The sequence below is a fragment of the Schistocerca gregaria genome, chromosome 6, assembly GCF_023897955.1.
Source record: "Schistocerca gregaria isolate iqSchGreg1 chromosome 6, iqSchGreg1.2, whole genome shotgun sequence".
NCBI classification, from domain to species: Eukaryota; Metazoa; Arthropoda; class Insecta; order Orthoptera; family Acrididae; genus Schistocerca; species Schistocerca gregaria.
In genome coordinates, this window is record NC_064925.1 from 460888223 (window position 1) to 460907196 (window position 18974).

At 45.0% G+C, this 18974-nt stretch overlaps 1 protein-coding gene across 1 annotated transcript in view; it reads left to right on the forward strand.

The window, feature by feature from the left end:
• LOC126278115 (probable ATP-dependent RNA helicase DDX43) overlaps positions 1-18974 on the forward strand; it is an 86305-nt gene that overhangs the window by 8589 nt on the left and 58742 nt on the right. Inside the window, exons 3-4 of the mRNA XM_049977999.1 lie at positions 16550-16843; positions 16927-17036. Of these exons, the coding sequence (XP_049833956.1) occupies positions 16550-16843; positions 16927-17036 (404 nt within the window). The remainder of the gene's footprint in view (positions 1-16549; positions 16844-16926; positions 17037-18974) is intronic.

Sequence of the window (18974 nt, forward strand, 5' to 3'; positions counted from 1 at the left end):
ATTTCTGCATTTGGGTTAGTTCCTCTTCGATGGCCGCTGCAGAGCGTCAGCTCCAGGGTGCTATACGGCGTGCCTCTGCATGGACCATCTCACATGGATTTCAGTTTTCTCCTTTAAAATCGCGAGTGGTCCACTTTTGTCGCCGTGTGACAGTCCACCCCAATCCAGAGCTCTATCTCAATGCACAACGATTACCTGTGGTCCCACAGTTTCGTTTCCTTGGCCTTCTTTTCGACAACAAGCTCACTTGGCTGCCTCATATCAGACGCCTGAAGATAGGATGTTTCCGTAAACTAAACGTTCTTCGCTTCCTTGCCCACACCTCTTGGGGTGCTGACCGTTCCACTCTCCTCCACCTTTATCGGGCCTTAGTGTTGTCTCGCTTGGACTATGGTTGTCAAGTTTACGGTTCAGCTGCCCCTTCTACATTGCACCTCTTGGATCCGGTCCACCATCGTGGTATCCGTTTGGCCATCGGTGCCTTCCCGACTAGCCCTGTAGATAGTCTCCTGGTTGAGGCTGGGATCCCCCCCCTTTCCGTTCGGCGCTCCCAGCTTTTGGTTTCGTATGCAATCGCTGTCCGTTCCTCTCCCACTCATCCTTCCTATTCTATCCTGTTCCCTGCCCAAGGAAGTCGCCCACCTGACTCCCGCCCTCGGGCGGGTTTACCGGTTGGGCTCCGCCTAGCGTCTCTTCGCCGTGATTTTCAGCTTCCTTCCTTTTCCTGTATCCCACGTTCCCTCCCCAACACACCTCCTTGGTTAGTTCCTCGGCCCCGAGTTCGGATGGATCTCTGCCGAGGTCCGAAAGATTCCGTTCCCCCGATGGTGTTCCGTTGTTTTTTCCGCCGCATTTTATCTGAGTTTCGGGATGCTGTTGTTTTTTACACTGATGGCTCTAAATCTGCTGATCGTGTGGGCTATGCCTTCACCTCCTCTGTAGGCATGGAAAATCATCTCCTGCCAAATGCATGTGGGATGTTCACTGCGGAATTGATGGCGGTCTCCCGGGCCCTGGCCTTTATTAAACAGTCCAAGCTCAATCGCGTTTTGTTATGTACAGACTCAATGAGTGGCCTTCAGGCACTTGACCAGTGTTTCTCCCGTCATCCCTTGGTCTCCTCCATCCATGACCATCTCGCTGATCTCCACCATGCTGCTTGTTCTGTTAGCTTCCTTTGGGTCCCTGGCCATGTGGGCATCCAAGGAAATGAGCTTGCTGATCGTTTGGCTGGGGGAGCAGTCACTTACCCCCCATTCCCTGTCACCCCTCCTGTGGCGGATTTACGGCTTCATCTCAAATCCCACTTTGCGCAATCATGGGCCACATCCTGGGAGGCTACCTCCTTGTCTAATAAACTTCGTGTGATTAAGGTGACACCTGTCCCATGGCGTTCTTCCTTACGCCTCTCGCGAAAGGACTCGACCACCCTCTGTCGTCTTCGCATCGGCCATACCAGGCTGACCCATGGTTTTCTTTTGCGTGGTGAGCCACCCCCACTTTGTGGTTGTGGAGCTTTCCAGTCAGTGGCCCACATTTTGGTGGAATGCCCCCTTCTTTTAGCTCTGCGTACTAAGTACAGACTTCCCTGCACTTTACCCTTAATATTAGCAGACGATTCCCGGATGGTTGAACTGGTTCTCAGTTTCCTCCGTGAAAGTGGTTTTTATTCTCAGTTTTAAGGATTTTCATCTCCCTCTGCTGTAGGGGCAGGGCGGTGAGGGTTGGGATGTCTCCCACTGTAGGCTGTGCTTGGAGATTCCTGACTCCCCTCCCTGGCCATGTTCCTTCTTTTTTCCCTTTTACTGTTTTTATCGCCTTTTAGGTTTGTTTAATCCCTTTTACAATCCGCCCTTTTACACTCTGGCGGTTAAACGCTTTTAAATAGCATGTGGTCTTGCTTGTACTGCTTCACAGGTGGGATATTTCCTCTCTTGAGTTTGCCCATTTACTGACTTCCCTCCTTGTGTTTTTATCATTGACGACACAACTGCACTTTTTTTTTAGCCTTTTACCTTTTACCTTTATCGTTTTTGACTCTTCTGAGCTGTCCCTCTGTCGGAACTGACCGTCTTTGTAACAAGGGACTGATGACCTTGCTGTTTGGTCCCTTCAACCCCAATCAACCAACCAACCAAACGGTTCTGTGCCCGTGTCCGTCAGCTTATCAAACGACAGAAGCAGGAGTGTTGGGAGAGACAAGTCTTGACCATTGGGTGCCATATGTCATTTTCCCAAGTTTGGGCAAATATCAAATGTCATTTCGGGTACTAGACCCCAACAGGTGTTCCTGGTGTTACCATAAATGGTGTGTTGTCTACTGATGCAAACGCGATTTCTGAGCACTTTGCTTGAGTCTCTGCATCGGAGATTTACCCCCCCCCCCCCCCTCCTTTCACACTTTCAAACAGTGGCTGGAAGGGAAATCCCTCGCATTCATTGCACACCACAGTGAATCCTATACCGCCCCTTTTACAGAGTGGGAGCTTCTCAGTGCCCTCGCACATTGCCACGACACAGCTCCTGGGCCTAATTGGATCCACAGCCAGATGATTAAACATCTATCATCTAACTGCAATCAACATATCCTAGTCATCTTCAACTGGATCTGGTTCGATGGTGTCTTTCCATCACAATGGCGGTAGAGCACCTTCATTCCGGTGCTCAAACCCAATGAAAACCCGCTTGATGTGGATAGCTATCGGCCCACCAGCCTCACCAACATTATTTGTAACCTGCTGGAATGTATGGTGTGTTGGCGGTTGGATTGGGTTCTTGAGTCACATGGCCTACTGGCTCCATGTCAGGGGAGCTTCCACCAGGGTCACTCTACCACTGATGATCTCATGCTCCTCAAGTCTGCCATCCGAACAGTTTTTCCCAACGCCAACTCCTGGTTACCATCTTTATTGACACGACGCAACCTGGCGGCATCATATCCTTGCCACATTGTATGAGTGGGGTCTCCGGGGATCACTTCAGATTTTTATCCAAAACTTCCTGTCGCTCCGTACTTTCCGTGTCCAAGTTGGTGACTCCCATAGTTCCATCCATATCCAGGAGAATGGAGTCCCCCAGGGCTATATATTGAGTCTCTCTCTATTTTTAGTGGCCATTAACATTCTAGCAGCAGCTGTCGGACCATCCGCCTCACCTTCTCTGCATGCAGACGACTTCTGTATTTTGTACTGCTGCTCCAGTACTGTTGTTGCTGAGCAGTGCATCCAGGGAGCCATCCACAAGGCGAAGTCATGGGCTCTAGCCCACGGCTTTCAGTTTTCAGTCGCAGAGTTGTCTAATGCACTTCTGTCGGCGTCATACTGTTCATCGGGAACCCGCACTTTACCGTATTGAGGATCCACTCACTGTAGTAGAGACATATCGACTGGTTTTTGATGCTCGATTGACTTGGCTCCCTCATCTTAGTCAGCTTAAGCAGAAGTGCTGGCAGCACCTCAATGCCCTCTGTTGCCTGAGCAACACCAATTGGGGTGCAGTTCGCTGTACGGTGCTGCAGCTCTACAGAGCCCTTGCCCAATCCTGAATTGTTTATGGGAGTGTGGTTTATTGTTTGGCAGTGCCGTCAACATTGCATTTACTTGACCCTGTGCACCACTGTGGGATTCGATTTGCAACAGGAGGTTTTAGGAAGAGTTCGGTGACCAGTGTACTGGTGGAGGCTGGTGTCCCTCCACTGCAGATCAGACGTGCGCAACTGCTCACAAGTAACACAACACACGTTCATAGTTCCATTGAGCATCCGAATTACAGTCTCCTTTTCCCGCTCGCGACATTCCATCTCTTGTATCGGTGGCCCAGGTCGGGACTAATGATTGTGGTTTGCATGCGGTCCCTTCTCTCTGAAATGGAGTTGTTCCCTTTACCATCTCTACTTGTGGTCCATTCACGTATGCCTCCATGGTGTAAGATGCAGATGCAGCTTTGTCTCCACCTTCTGCACGGCCCAAAGGACTCCGTTAACCCCGCTGCTGTCTGTTGTCACTTCCTCTCAATTCTGGACTTGTTCTGGGGCTCAGACGTGGTTTACACAGATGGCAGAGGGTCATGTAGGCTTTGTGTATGTTCATGGAGGACATACCGAACAGCACTCCTCGCCAGATGGCTGCAGTGCTTTCACTGCAGAGCTGCAGGCCATATCTTGTGTTCTTGAGCACATCCACTTATGCCCTGGTGCATCATTTCTCCTGTGTACTGACTCATTGAGCAGCCTACAAGCTATCGAGCAGTGCTACCCTCACTATCCTCTGGTAGTGTCCATCCAGGAGTCCATCTATGCCCTGGAATGGTCCCATCGTTTAGTGGTGTTTGTGTGGATCCCAGGACACGTAGGAATCCCAGGCATTGAATTTGCCAACAGGCTGGCCAAACAGGCAACGCGGAAACCACTTCTGGAGATGGGCATCTCTGAAGCTGACATGCGTTCTGTCTTGTGCCCCAGGTTTTCTGGCTTTGGGAGATAGAATGGCATAACAGCGCGCACAACAAACTGCATGTCATTAAGGAGACTATGAATGTGTAGATGTCTTCTGTGCAGGCCTCTCGCAGGGAATCAGTTGACCTCTGCCGGCTCTGCATTGGCCATACATGGCTAACACAGCGTTACCTGCTCCATTGCTGGGACCCACTTCTGTGTTGCTGTGCCTCCTAAATGACAGTCGTTCACCTCTTGCTGGACTGCCCATTGCTCTTCAGCAGACTTCAAACTTTCCCAGCTCCCTACCTTCGGTGTTGGGCGACGATGCCTCAGCAGTAGCTTTAGTTTTACGTTTTATCTGTGAGAGTGGGTTTTATACTTGTGTGTAGGTTTTAGTGTATGTCCTTTGTCCCTCTGTATCCTCCGTCCTAGTGCTTTTAGCGTGGAAGTTGTAATGTGTTCCAGAGTGGCTGGCTTTTCCTTTTTATTCTCATGGTCAGCCAGCCACTGTAATGTGCTTTCGTGTTTAGCTCTCTTCTGTTTCTAGCGTCTCTATTGTTTTCTTGTTCTCTTTTAATGTTCGTTGCCTGTCCTTCGTACTTGTGGTTTTTCTTTCTGTTTTGTGTTATATGTCTTGTGGTTTTTCTTTCTGTTTTGTGTTATATGTCTTGTCTGTTTTATTCTCACACTCACAAGAGACTGATGACCTCGTAGTTTGGTCCCTTTCCCCCTCTTTTAAACCCACCAACCAACTTCATAATACAGTTTCTGGTGAGCGTCATGTCACAACAGGTTACATTAGGTACATCTGAGCAGTTGCCAGTGGGCTCATGTGCAGTACTTGCTTCTACTTCTGGTTACTTTTTTGAAGTGTGGCTGTTAATTGCTTCGGCAGAACCAACAAGCAGCCAGAAGCTAACTGGAAAAAATCTTTCTAGCGCACCCAAGCTTCCAGATTCATGCATGTGTAGAGCAGTCTTGAGTTGTGGTGGGGAGAAGAATATGAATTAACATACTTTCACAAAATTATGGAAGGCTAAAATATGATATTAGTTTCAGTTTTGTGATTTTGTTTCCATATTTTTAGTGGTCAAACATTAATTGCCTTGCAGAACAATGAAGTTACTCTTGTCGGATTGTTAAAGAAATTTGGCTTTTATTAATCTTTTCTGCTGAGGCAGTCAATTTATTTGAAATAAAGTGTTTCATTTCACACTATTGGCTAGTTTCAACTGTACGCTGAATTTCAGGTGCATGTTTTCATCTGCTAGTACGTATTGCATTATTCCACAATAAAGAACCAAACATGAGATAATGTAGTACTGGTACTCCACGAAAATTTACATCTCGAAAACCACAGGGGGAAGCTTAGTATCAGCGTGGGGCTACTTCGTTGCGCATCTGAACATGTGAATGTGCACTTTAAGCCAAATTATGGATTTTAGTATGGTTTACGAAATTCCGACGCTCTTAGAGTATCCTCTTCCTGTTTGTTTTATGATGTATAAGAGATCGCTTAATGCTTTATATGTATGAATATACAGGCTTCATATGTCATCACAGCTACACATGGGCAGTGACGCCTGTTGTCTGGCACTCTCTGGCAACTGCTGAAACGAACCTGTTTCTAAGAGATCACATGAAAATATTGCGAATGGTGGTTTGAAAAGCATTCCTTTCGAAGTAAATTCCCTTTTGTGCAAGATGAACTAAGTTATGTGTGAGAATGTGCCATGCATTTCTTAAATCGCAGAGCGTTTGACTCTTGTTTAAATCTTAATACTTTGAGGATGAGCCACTTACAAAAATTTCATGCCCAGAAGACGACACATATATGTCTGTATTTTAAATTTTACTGGCAAATTTGTGTGATGTATCTTAATGTAACACACGCAAAAAAAATACCAATATTATTTGTGAAAGCTTAGCTTCTCTTGTAGCTTATTAATCTTGAGACCAATAGCGTATGTGCAAGCTTGGCTTGTTTTGTAGGTATACTGTGTATATTAATTTCAGCCATGAAGTTTTCCTATTTGTGTGTTCACAAAACTTAAGTGATGTTGCTATCGGCTGACTGCATCACTTGTCCTATGCTCTGAATATCTGCTGTCATCGGCTGGCAGGATCATGTGACATGAGCTGTGGTTGGCTTACAAAAAGACATCGTAATTTCTATTTCAGTGCTTCGGAAACAAATGTGCTGTGTTTGGTGGAATTTGAATTGATACTTTCGTAATACCAAAATATGCGGTGTATATGTTGTTGCATGTCAAAGCTCTTTCCAAAACGTGTTTTTCTGTTTACTTTTCTAAACTGCTGGCGAGTTCTAGGCTGCTGTATAAAACCTTAACCATTCAGAGGACTGATAAGTCTTACAGTTCCGAGGTTGTTAAGTATACTGTCACTTAACACAGAAAAAATGTATTTTTAACCGAGCAGTCTGGGAATTTTTTTTCCTGGTCCGCGTATACAACCCGGTGAGGGTGCTCATCCTCATTGAGTAAATTTAAATAAAGACAGCAGGATGATTCTAATGCCAGTTGTCCCGTGCATTGCTTGCTTTTACAGTTTATACCTTTGAGAATATCACCTCCACAAAGGAGGTAAGGGAGTATAATTAAAAACAACTCAGGAGATGACTCTTTCAGGTTTAATGAATGTGCTATGACCTCTAATCTGTGTTGTATTACTTGTTATGAACTACAGCAAGCATAAACAATTTAATATTTTAAAGTACCACAAATATAGATAGTGGAAAGAATAGATTGCTACTACCACAAAGAGGGGCCATTAAGTTTCCAACAGGTGCAATGAAAAGATGCTCTAAATATTTAGCTTTCAGGCTAAGTCTTTCTTCAGACGTAGAAAACTCTGACAACGTTTACCTAAGCAAAGTCCACAAAGGTGGCCACTGTCATATCTGGGTGCTACGGTCAGACTGCTGCTCTGTCTGATTGGTGAGTGGCAATCCTTTCTTGGGCTGGTAGTGTGGGTGTAGAAGAGGTGTGGGGGCAGGGAGTGGGAGGCTTAGCAAAGTACAGGTGGGGAGCATGCAGGGACCTAGTGGGAACAGGATGTAGAGCTGCTAAGTGCAGAATTGGGTCGGAGGAGAGAAGTAGAGAAGAGGAAAGGACTGTGTTGGTGGAATAGAAGGCTGTGTTGTGTTGGAGTGGGAGAAGTGAAGGGGATAGGCAGGTGGAGTACAGGGAATACTGAGGGTTGCAGTCAGGTGGTCTAAGAGAATGGAGGAAATGTCGCAAGGAGAGTTCCCCCTTGCACAGTTCGTGAAAGCTGATGTTGGCGAGAAGCAGCCTGCTACATGCTACGAGGTACATCATGTAGGGCAGTCACTCTGCAACTGGTGATCCAGTTGACTCTTGGCCACAGTTTGACAGTGGTCATTTATACGAACAGATAGCATATTAGTTTCACGTCCATGTAGAATGTGTAAAATTGTTGCAGCTTTTAGTAATCACATGGTTGCTTTCATAGGTTCCCCTTCCATACATGGGGTTGGAGAGGCTTGTAACAGAATTGGAGTAGCTGATTGTAGGTGGATGTGTATGGTACAGGTCTTGCATCAGGATGTGTTGGAGGGATATGGACCATAAGGCAAGGGATTGGGGTAAGATGCCCCCCTTCCACACTATCTGTTCAGATTCCCCCATTTCATAGTCCTCACTAACTCAGTCCAGCAAAACCATACACATCATGTCCAAACATCCTTGAACTATCTCTTCTCCATCTTTAAAATTGTGTGCTTTCCAATACTAAATTCATGCCTCCCATTTGTCATGTTGAAGCCTTTGCCCTTCAAGAGGCTGAGTGAGTGGAACGCACACCTGTTCACCTCATACTCCCATCTTGGTTCAACAATATCTTCCACTCTTACAAAAGCCTTTCAAAACCTCAGTCTACTACTCTACAGAGCCTGCAGCCTAAAAAGATCCACAACACAGTCGTGAACATATCTTCCAAAAGCCTGAGTCCCACAGAAGTATGAGTTCTTTCCAAGGGCCTTACCTTTCACTCCCCTCACAAATTCAATTGTACTGGACGTTTTTAAAGATCTATTCTCCATCCCTATAGTGGAAAAACTTTTTCGCTACTAACCCTACCAATTGTTCTATCTGAAACCCAATACTCAACCTTGCCTGACTCAATTTACTCCTCCTATCTGTGAACCACAAGCACTGTCCCCAAATCTTTCCGTGGTTATAGTGTATGGTGCACTAAAAAACTCAGCTATATCTTTTCATGCAAGCTATAATTTCCCTTATTTTATGATGACGATTATTCCCTCGCTATGTAGGTCAGTGTCAGCAAATTATTTCCCCATTCAGAGGAGAAAGTTGGTGCTTGAAATTTCGTGAGAAAGATTCTGCTGCTATGAAAGATGTGTTTGTTGTAATGATGTCCTGTGTCATGCCAGTGACTCTCTCCCCTACTTCTCGATAACACTAAATGTGCTCCTCTTCTTCGCACTTTCCTGATATACACCGTTAATCCTATCTGGTAAGGATCCCTCACAGTGCAGCAGTACTCAAAGAGAGGATGGACAAGTGTAGTGTAGACAATATATTTAGTAGATCTCTTACATTTTCTAAGTGTACTGCCAATAAAACATAATCCTTGGTTTGCCTTCCCCACAACATTTTGTGTGTGTTTTTTCCAGTTTAATTTGTTCATAATTGTAATTCCTAGGTAGCAAGTTGAATTTACAGCCTTTAGATTTAACTGATTTGTCATGTAACCAAAGCTTATTCCTTATAGCATTTATTTGGACGATCGAACACTTATTATTTTGTGAGTTGCCAATGTTCACCCCATACAGGTAGCTTTGTCTAAATTGTTTTGCAATTTGTTTTGATCTTCTGATGACTTCACTAAATGATAAACGACAGCATCATCTGTAAACAACCTAAAATGGCTGCTCAGATTGTCCCCTAAATCATTTACATAGATCAGGAATAGCAGAGGACTGATATCACCACCTTCAGGAATGCCAGAAATCACTTCCATTTTACTTGATAACTTTCCATCAGTTATTAAGAACTGTGACCTCTCTGACAGGAAATAGTGAATCCGGTCACATAACTGAGAAGATATTCCATAAGCATGCAATTTCACTACAAACTGCTTGTTTGGTATAGTGTAAAGTCTTTTGAAAATCTAGAAATATGCAATCAGTTTGAAATGCCTTGTCAATAGTACTCAACACTTGATGTGAGAGTAAAGAGAATGTTTTCAAAATCTGTGTTAACTGTGTGTCAATAGACCATTCTCTTAAAGGTAATTCATAATGTCTAAACATACGATATGTTCCAAAATCCTGCCACATATCAGTGGTAATGATATGGGCCTTTAATTAAGTGGATTACCACCACCACATTTCTTGAATATTGGTGTGACCAGTCTCATGGTATGGATGTTCCATCAAGCAAGCAGTTGTATATGTTTAAGTACAGAGCTGTTGCACTAGCATACTCTGAAAGGAATCTAAATGGTGTACAGTTTGGACCAGAAGACGTGTTCCTATTAAGTGATTTAAGTTGCCCCACTACTCAGTGGATATCTACTTCTGAGTTACTCATGTAGGCAGCTGTTCTTGAACTGAATTCTGGAATATTTACTTTGTCTTCTTTGGCGAAGGAATTGTGGAAGACTGTGTTCAGTAACTCTGCTTCGGTAGCACTGTCGTCAGTAGTATTTCCATTGCTGTCGTGCAGAGAAGGCATTTTCTTGCCGCTAGCATACTTTACATACGACCCGAACCTCTTCGGATTTTCTGCCAGGTTTAGAGACAGTTTCATTTTGGAAACTATTACAAGCATCTCGCATTGAAGTCTGCTCTAAGTTTTGATCTTCTGTAAAATCTTGGAGATTTTGCATTCATTTAAATTTGGCACACTTTTTTGTTATTTCTGCAACAGTGTTCTGACCCGTTTGGTGTACCAAGGGGGAACAGCTCTGTCATTTGTTAATTTATTTGGTATAAATCTTGCAATTGCTGTGGATACTGTTTCTTTGAATTCAAGCCACATGTGGTCTATACTTATTTTGTTGATTTGGAAGAGTGGAGATTGTGTCTTAGGAGGGTGTCAAGCAGAATTTTTATCTGCTTTGTTGAATAGGTATATTTTCATTTATTTTTGGAGGCTTGAGGCTTACAATATTCAGTCTCATTATGACAACCGTGTGTTTACTAATCATCCTGAATCTGCTTAATAAGAGGGCTATCCACAAAGTAAATTACGTTTTGGAATTAAAAATAAAGTAAGTATTGGATTTTTTAAAAATTATATACAGATGAAAGCGCACTTAAATACTACTTTTCTACATAGTTTCCATTTAAATTAAGGCACTTATCGTAGCGATGGACGAGCTCGGAAATTCCTTCGTCATAAAATTCGGCCGCCTGCGCCTTCAACCACATGGTTACCTCTTCTTGAAGCTGTGCGTCGTCATCAAAACGCTGCATAGCCAACCACTTCTTCATTGCTGGGAATAAGTGGAAGTCTCTCGGTGCCAAGTCGGTACTGTACGGCAGATGAGGAAACAACTCCCACTTAAAATATTCGAGAGCTTCACGAGTGGCATTTGCCGTGTGGGCCCGGGCGTTGTCGTGAATCAGCAAGATCTTTGAGCCCAACTTTCCCTTGCGCTTGTTTTGTATTGCTCTTCTGAGGTTGTGCAGAGTTTGGCAATACCTTTGAGTGTTTGTTGTAGTGCTTCTTTCCAGGAAATCTACAAAAATCACACCTTTTCTGTCCCAAAAGACAGTTGCCATCACCTTCCTTGCCGAAATTGTCTGCATGTGTTTCTTGGGTTTTTGGGGGAATTTGTGTGCCCCCACTGCATTGACTGCAATTTTGTCTCGCAGTTCACATGCTTAACCCATGTTTCGTCACCAGTAATGATGCGATCGAGTAATACGTCGCCATCTTTCTCATTAGCGTCCAAAAACGTTAACGCTGCACCCATTCGCTGATTTTTGTGAATCTCTGTCAAGATTTTTAGTATCCATCTTCCACAAAACTTGTGGTAACCAAGCTTTTCGGTACTGATTTCATGCAACAAACTTCGTGAAATTTGTGGAAAACTCGTAGAGAGTTCCGTTATTGTGAAATTACAGTTTTCACGGACCGCGGCATCAACTTTTTCGACAAGTTCGGCAGTCACTATGCTGGGTCTTCTACTTAACTCGTCGTCGTGAACGTTAGTTTGGCCATTTTTAAATTTTATGACCCATTGACGCTCTCCATCTTCAGTGATTATGTTGTCCCCATACACTTCACAAAGCTGCCGATAGATTTCTATCGGTGTACAGTTTTATGCAGTCAGAAACCTTGTTACTGCACGCACTTCACACTTCGCGGCATTTTGAGTTAACGCTGACATTTCAAACTGTCACAGTAACTTAACGGAGTACAGCACGAACCTCTCACTAGCACGGCAGGGTGCCGACTGAGTGGCGGAATGCCATGACACCAAGATGGCTGCACTAGCCCTGCCCCTAACGGACACAAACGAAAACGTAATGTACTTTGTGGATAGGCCTCGTATATACATCTCTTGGTCTCATTCTAAAATTCCCCCCCACCCCAAAGCACCTTCCTTCCCTCAACCTGCCACCCTGCCCTTTCCTCCAATACTAAATGATGTCTCGGACTGTGTCCTATCAACTGATCCCTCCTATTCAGGTTGTGCCACAAATTTCTTTTCTCCCCAATTCTATTCAGTACCCCCTCATTAGTAAAGTTGCTCAACTCATCTAATCTTCAGTATGCTTCTGTAGCTAAGGATGGCAGTGGATCTTATTTGGCCCGAAATCTTATATGTTCGAGAGCTGATGGGGAATCTTTCATGACGAAGCCTCAGTTTTTTGACAAGTTTGGGGAGGTGGAGGGCTTGTCCAAAATGAGATCTGGGTCAGTCTTGATCAAAACAGCATCCTCCGCCCAGTCATGGGAGTTAATCGCTTGTGACAAGCTGGGGGATGTTTCTGTAACCCTCACGCCCCATAAGAGCTTAAATATGGTCCAGGGTATCATATTTCACAGAGACCTTCGTTTGCAGTCTGATGATAAGCTGCGTGCCAGTTCAGAGCAGCGAGGTGTACATTTCGTCCGGCATGTCCACTGGAGTCCAAAGGATAATCAGGTTGCCACCGGTGCCTTCATCTTGGCCTTTGAGGGTGATACATTGCCCGAGAAGATCAAGGTGATGGTCTACTGGTGTGATATAAAACACTATATCCCTCCCGATGCTGTGCTTTAAGTGCTGGAAGTTCGGCCATATGTCTTCCCACTCTACTTCCAGTGCCACGTGCCGAGACTGTAGACACCCATCACATCACATCACTCCCTGTGCCCCACTTCCAATCTGTGTCAACTATGGAGAGCACCATTCACCTTGCTTGCTTCACTGAAGGATTCTCCAGAAAAAAAAGAAAATCATGGAGTAAAAGACCCTGGACCGACTGACCTACACTGAGGCTAAGAGAAAATTGGAAAGCCTGCATCCTGTGTATCTGACATTGTCTTACGCTGCTGCTACAACAGTTCTGGCACCATCAGTTCCGCCAACCCAGGTTACCTCTCAGAGCTGGAAGACTACACCTACCCCCTTGATGGTGGGGGGCATTTCCCTCCCTGTTGTTCCTTCACCACCTACTTTGGGAACAACCCCCCACCCCCACCCCACCCCCTCCAAGACCATCGGGGTCGTCCATCCCCACTTCTAAGCCAGAGAAGCGTAAGTCTTCTTTGGCTTCTCTAGCTAGGAAGGGATCCCTTGGGTCACTCCCTTCCCAGGTTCCTACCAGTGGCAAAGCTGACACCCACCAGCGGCTGAAGCAACCACAGGTAGCTGGTCGTAGGGCTTCAGTCCCTGAGGCTGTATCAGTGAAGCCCTCCCAGCCGGACAAACATAAGGAGCAGCGAGAGAAACCTAAAAAGAAAAAGACCCCCAAGAACCAAGGCACTGTGGTAGCACTCACACCACTGCTACTTCCAAGCTCTGTGTCTGAGGAAGAGGTGGAGATTTTGGTGTCCGCTGAGGACCTAGATCTCGCCAGACCCTCAGACACAATGCATATAGACTGCTCGGGCAATAAATCTGTGGCAGCAGGTGACTCTGTGGCATAAACTGCCTCATTGAATGTTCCTGCCTTCTCAGTCTCACGATGTCATCCTCCAGTGGAATTGCGGTGTTTTTTTCCACCGCCTGGCTGAGCTACGGCAGCTGTTAAGCTTTACACCTGCTATCTGCATTGCCCTCCAGGCAACCTGGTTTCAAGCAATGCAGACCCCTGCCCTCTGCGGCTATAAGGGATATTACAGGAACCGTAGAAACTATAATAGTGTCAGGCGGAGTTTGCATTTATGTCCTAAACTCGGTCTGTTGTGAAAATGTGCCACTTCAAACCCCTCTTTAATCTGTGGCTGTCGGAATGAGGACGATGCAGAAAATAACTGTCTGCAATGCATATCTTCCTCCAGATGGTGCAGTACCCCTGAAGGTATTAGCTGCACAAGGGAAAGTCCTCACATTCACTGCACACCACAGTGAATCCTATAACGCCACATTTACAGGGTGGGAGCTCCTCAGTACTTTTGCACATTGCCCTGACACAACTCCTGGGCCTGATAGAGCATCCACAGCCAGATGAGTAAACATCTCTCATCTGGCTACAAGCGACATCTTCTCGTCATTTTCAACCGGCTCTGGTGCGATGGCGTCTTTACATCGCAATGGCAGGAGAGCTCCATCATTCTGGTAAAAACCTGCTTGATGTGGATAGCTATCAGCATTGGTCATAGGTGGCTAATGCATGGTTACCTACTCCGTTGTGAGGACGCACCTCAGTGTCGCTGTGGCAGTCATCCACCTCTTGCTGGACTGCCCACTCTTAGCCTCTCTGTGGCAGACTTTTAACTTCCCAGCAAACTTCCTTCAGTGTTCGGCAACAGTGCCTCCACAGCAGCTTTAATTTTATGTTTTATCTGTGAGAGTGGGTTTTATACTTCTATGTAGGTTTTAGCGCATGTCCTTTGTCCCGCCATCTCCTCCACCCTTGTGCTTTTAGGGTGGAGGTTTTTGTGTGTTGCAGAGGGGTTGGCTTTCCCTTTTTATTCCCGTGGGTTGGCCAGCCACAGTAATCTGCTTTCATGTTTTACTCTCTTTTGTTTCTAGTGTGTCTGTTGTTTTCTTGTCCTCTTTTGTTCCTTTTAGTTTTTGTTGCCTTCCCTTCGTTCTTGTGGTTTTTCCTCTCTTTCCGTTTTGTGTTGCATGTTTTGTCCATTTTATTCTCACACTTGTGGCAGTGTTTTATTAGGAACAAGGGACTGATGACCTCGTAGGTTGGTCCGTTCTCCCACCTTTGAACCAACCAATCGATCATAAGAACGTATACCATATCTCCGTATCGTGCCCATACTATGTTCATTACCCATCTTATTAATATTTTTCTCCCATTGATTGGTCAAGTATCTATTCAATTCTAATGAAGTGTTGCAATGTGCCGACTGGCGACTCTATCTATTGTATGCCCTTAGTCTCAGTTCATCCTTGCCCTCTTACAGCATTTCCTGTGACCAATACTTTGCTACAAAAAGCCACCCGGAACCCTCTGTCAGGGAATAGTTACCGGACGGAATGAGAAGGAAGACTTTTCTTCTTATCCTGTCCTGTAAGTCTCCCCAGACTTGGGGTTCTGGGTGACTGTTCTGAACTGTACCCCTTTCCCTAAACCTCTCCAGTCCTTTTCCTTCACCCGTCTTCCTTCATCAACTCTTATGACAGGAGAAGGAGCTGCTGGCTCAGAAAGCTGTAAATGTTAAACCAGTGTGCGTGCGTGCGTGCGTGCGTGCGTGCGTGCATGTTCCCCTGTTGCTGCTTGGTGAGTAGATTTTTTTAATCTATCTATTTACATAATATTATGAAACAGATAGAGGAAATGCTCAGTCACAGTCAAATATATAGCAGCCTCCATGACTTTTAGTACACTAGCCTTGTTACATGGAGTCTAGTATTCTGACGCAGCACATTAGTTTATTCTCAACACATGTTCAAGATACCGTTCTTCTTCTATTGAAGCTCCCTGTTCTGCCATTGTTGTTCTGTGATGCAATGCCTTGTACCAAAGTAAATTGTTGAATTTTCTGCTTGATGATGACTTTACTGTTTCACACGTATGACCCTTCTCCTGCATGTCTCTGTAGCCTGGGCTGTTGATGCGCCTGAAACGCTCCCTGTTCATGCCCCATAAGTTGTAAATGACTCAGAATCAGCGCTTCAGTGTTAAAGCAGTATCAGGCCATGCCAAAGTTGGGCAGGGGCTCATGAGCAGCACATGCAGCAGTTTCACAACACCCCTGTGATGACAAGATTACACCAGGCCAGCCTACAGGAGATATTGCAGTGGGATCACAGACACCGATGTTCACATGCAGTTGGCACGGAGAATCAGAAATTAAGAATGCCTAAACCAGCTCTTCGTTTGGTCAGCTGGGCAGTATGTGATGTCAAGTCTTTGGTAGTCAGAGCCATCACAGTGACTATGCCATGACCTTTTTGCAAACAACGGTCCACTGCCTGTCTTCCCAGGCCCAGGAAACCAACACTGTGCTGGTTGCTCACTCGTGCTCTTTAGTGGTCATCCAGACTTCGGCTCCTGCTAACATCATTGCCATGTAGCTATACCACCATGACCTTCAACAGTGGAGATCGTGTCGGTGACCGCTCCACACTGTGGCCGTGTCTCACCATCTTGGCTCCTGATTTGATGGCCGTAGTCCAAGAGTAGAATATTTCTCTCATTCTTTTCCATTTTGCTTATCTGCAAGCCTCTCTGTGATGAGTAGCAATCTATCCTTTCCATGCTCCTATAATTCAGTCCTAGACTTTACATTTTTTGACAGATGCAGAAAAGGAAGAACGTAAAACAAATTCCAGGTTTTGTGCGCGTGTGCGTGTGCGCGTGTGCGTGTGCGCGTGTGTGTGTGTGTGTGTGTGTGTGTGTGTGTGTGTTGGGGGTTGTAGTTTAATGTATGATTTAATTTTTTAAAAGTAAAGTGAACATTTATTTAAATTTTATTGAACTGTTTACAGATTAAAAAACCTGATCAGAACTCATATAATGACAAGACAGATATTACGTTACGTGGTTCAGAAGAATCGCAGTCCAAGGCCAAACAACTAATTCAAGATCTTCTTGATGACACATCTTATAGAAGAGGAAAAAGTTATACCAATCAGACACCAACAAATGGAGGTTACAGTAAAGAGGAAAAACAGCGTTCCTCAAATAATGAAAGCAGTGGCAATATTTTTGAGCTGTCAGAAGACGATGAGGTTTTTAAAAAGCTGAATAATATTAACTGGTCAGAGTTGAATAGAGTATATGTAAGTGTTAGAATTCTACTTCCTTTTTTAAATGTGGAAAGCATGAGGTGAGAGATTTTTTAAGTCCAATTATTCCTAAACAGGAAGAAGCTCAGAAAGAAAAATGGTCCAAATTACCACCTATGATAAAAAACTTCTATCACGAAGATCCAGAAGTAGCGAACATGCCACCAGAATTGGTTGCAAAATATAGGTAAGAATTGTAATTAACTGTTGCCTTATTGTATGAAAGTTGTGTGTCAAGTAGTAAAAAAAGTTACATGCTTCTTCACATTATAATAAAAATGTGTAACTTTAAGAGTGGAGTTACCAACTCTGCAAATAGTTGACACACTGAGTCCTTAGAGTACGTTGCGCTGGCACTATGGCTCAACTTGGTTGAATAGGTGAGGGGTGAAAGGAGGTGAAGGGTAGGAGGGAGAGTCGGGGAATGGTGGCCGACAGCTGAGAGGGAGAGACAGCATGTGCACAGGGTAGGAGTGTGACACAGAGGAGCTAATTCTTGCTGCTAGCAGGGCTGCACGCAGTTGCCTGGAGGAGTAGGTGGGACAGGATGATAGAACAAAGGAACGGGGAGACTGCAGAGAAGAGGGTGTGGGTGCAGGGCTAATGGAGACTTGAGGCCAGGAGGATTGTGGGATCAAAGGATGTATTGAAGGACCAGTCTCATCTACCATTCATGGAAGCTGCAGTTTTGATACATTTCAGTCTGAGTTTTGTATGCGTCGTAACAAAAAAATTCCTTTAACTTTACAACCTACTTGGTAAATTTGTATTGCAAGATATCGGCGGTTATCATCTACCCGTGCATGGATGTACATTATGTTTCCCAGATACAGCTTATGACCGAATGTGTGTTCCAAAATTGATCGTGTGTGCTGTATGGATAATAAACATCAAAAAAGTAAAGCTTGTTTACAAACTATCAAAGGTGTCCCCCCCCCCCCCCCCACACACACACACACACATATCAGAAAACTTCCACATGAGCACCCTTAGTAGCGCGTAGCACATCTAGGCGATATTCAGTTTCCATCCACACATTAGCCAACATCACTGGAGGGATCGATTCAACAATTGTGGTTATCCGTTGCCGCAGGGTTTCAAGATCTGGTACACATGTTCGGTAGACCTCGTCCTTGACATAACCCCATAAAAAGAAGTCTAATGGGGTTATGTTGGGAGAGTGTGGAGGCCAAACTGTTGGCCCATCATGACCAATCCATTGCCCAGGAAAGGTCATATCGAGATAGGTGTGGATGTTCAAACCCCAATGAGGCGGTGCACCGTCTTGCTGAAACAAGACATCGGGGTGATACTGAAGCAGCTGAGGAACAGCATACAGTTGAAACATGTCCAGATACACTGCAGATGTGATGGTAGCCTCAGCGAAGAAGAATAGCCAGATAATTCGATCGTGCAATAGCGCGCAACAAACATTCACCTTTGGACTGCCTCTGGTGCACTCCATGACCTCGCCAGGGGGTTGTGAACACCAAATGCGCACATTATGGCGTCTCACTACTCCACTGACAAAAAAGGCTGCTTCATCGGAAAAGGCAATTCGTCTGAGATAACCATCATCGTCCTCAATACGTGATGGCATTTAGACTGCAATGTCATATCGACATGTACTGTCATTGGGCAACAATGGAAGTGGAAGTTTAGTGATGTGTGGAAAAAGACATAGATAGTTTGTAAACAATTAGACACCAGTTTCATATTTTTATCTTACTTCTAGCCTGAGCTATCAATTTATTTAATCAGGGAAAGACTTTTGACTCCCTGTACAACACATTGTGGCTGTATAGCTCGGGTGCTGTTATCGACGATGCTGAAAACAAAGATTCCAAGCGGGAAAGCACCAGAAAGACGAAAGGATGTGGGTTTTAAGGGAGAGAGTAAGGAGTCATTCCAATCCCGGAAGCAGAAAGACTTCCCTTAGGGGGAAAAAAGGACAGGTGTGCACGATCAAAGGCAGAGCCACGTGTGAAAGCACCCACGTGATTTACCAACTGACCTGCCTGCACTGTGACGCTTTCTATGTGGGAATGACCAGCAACAAACTGTTCATTCGCATGAATGGACACAGGCAGATAGTGTTTGTTGGTAATGAGGATCACCCTGTGGC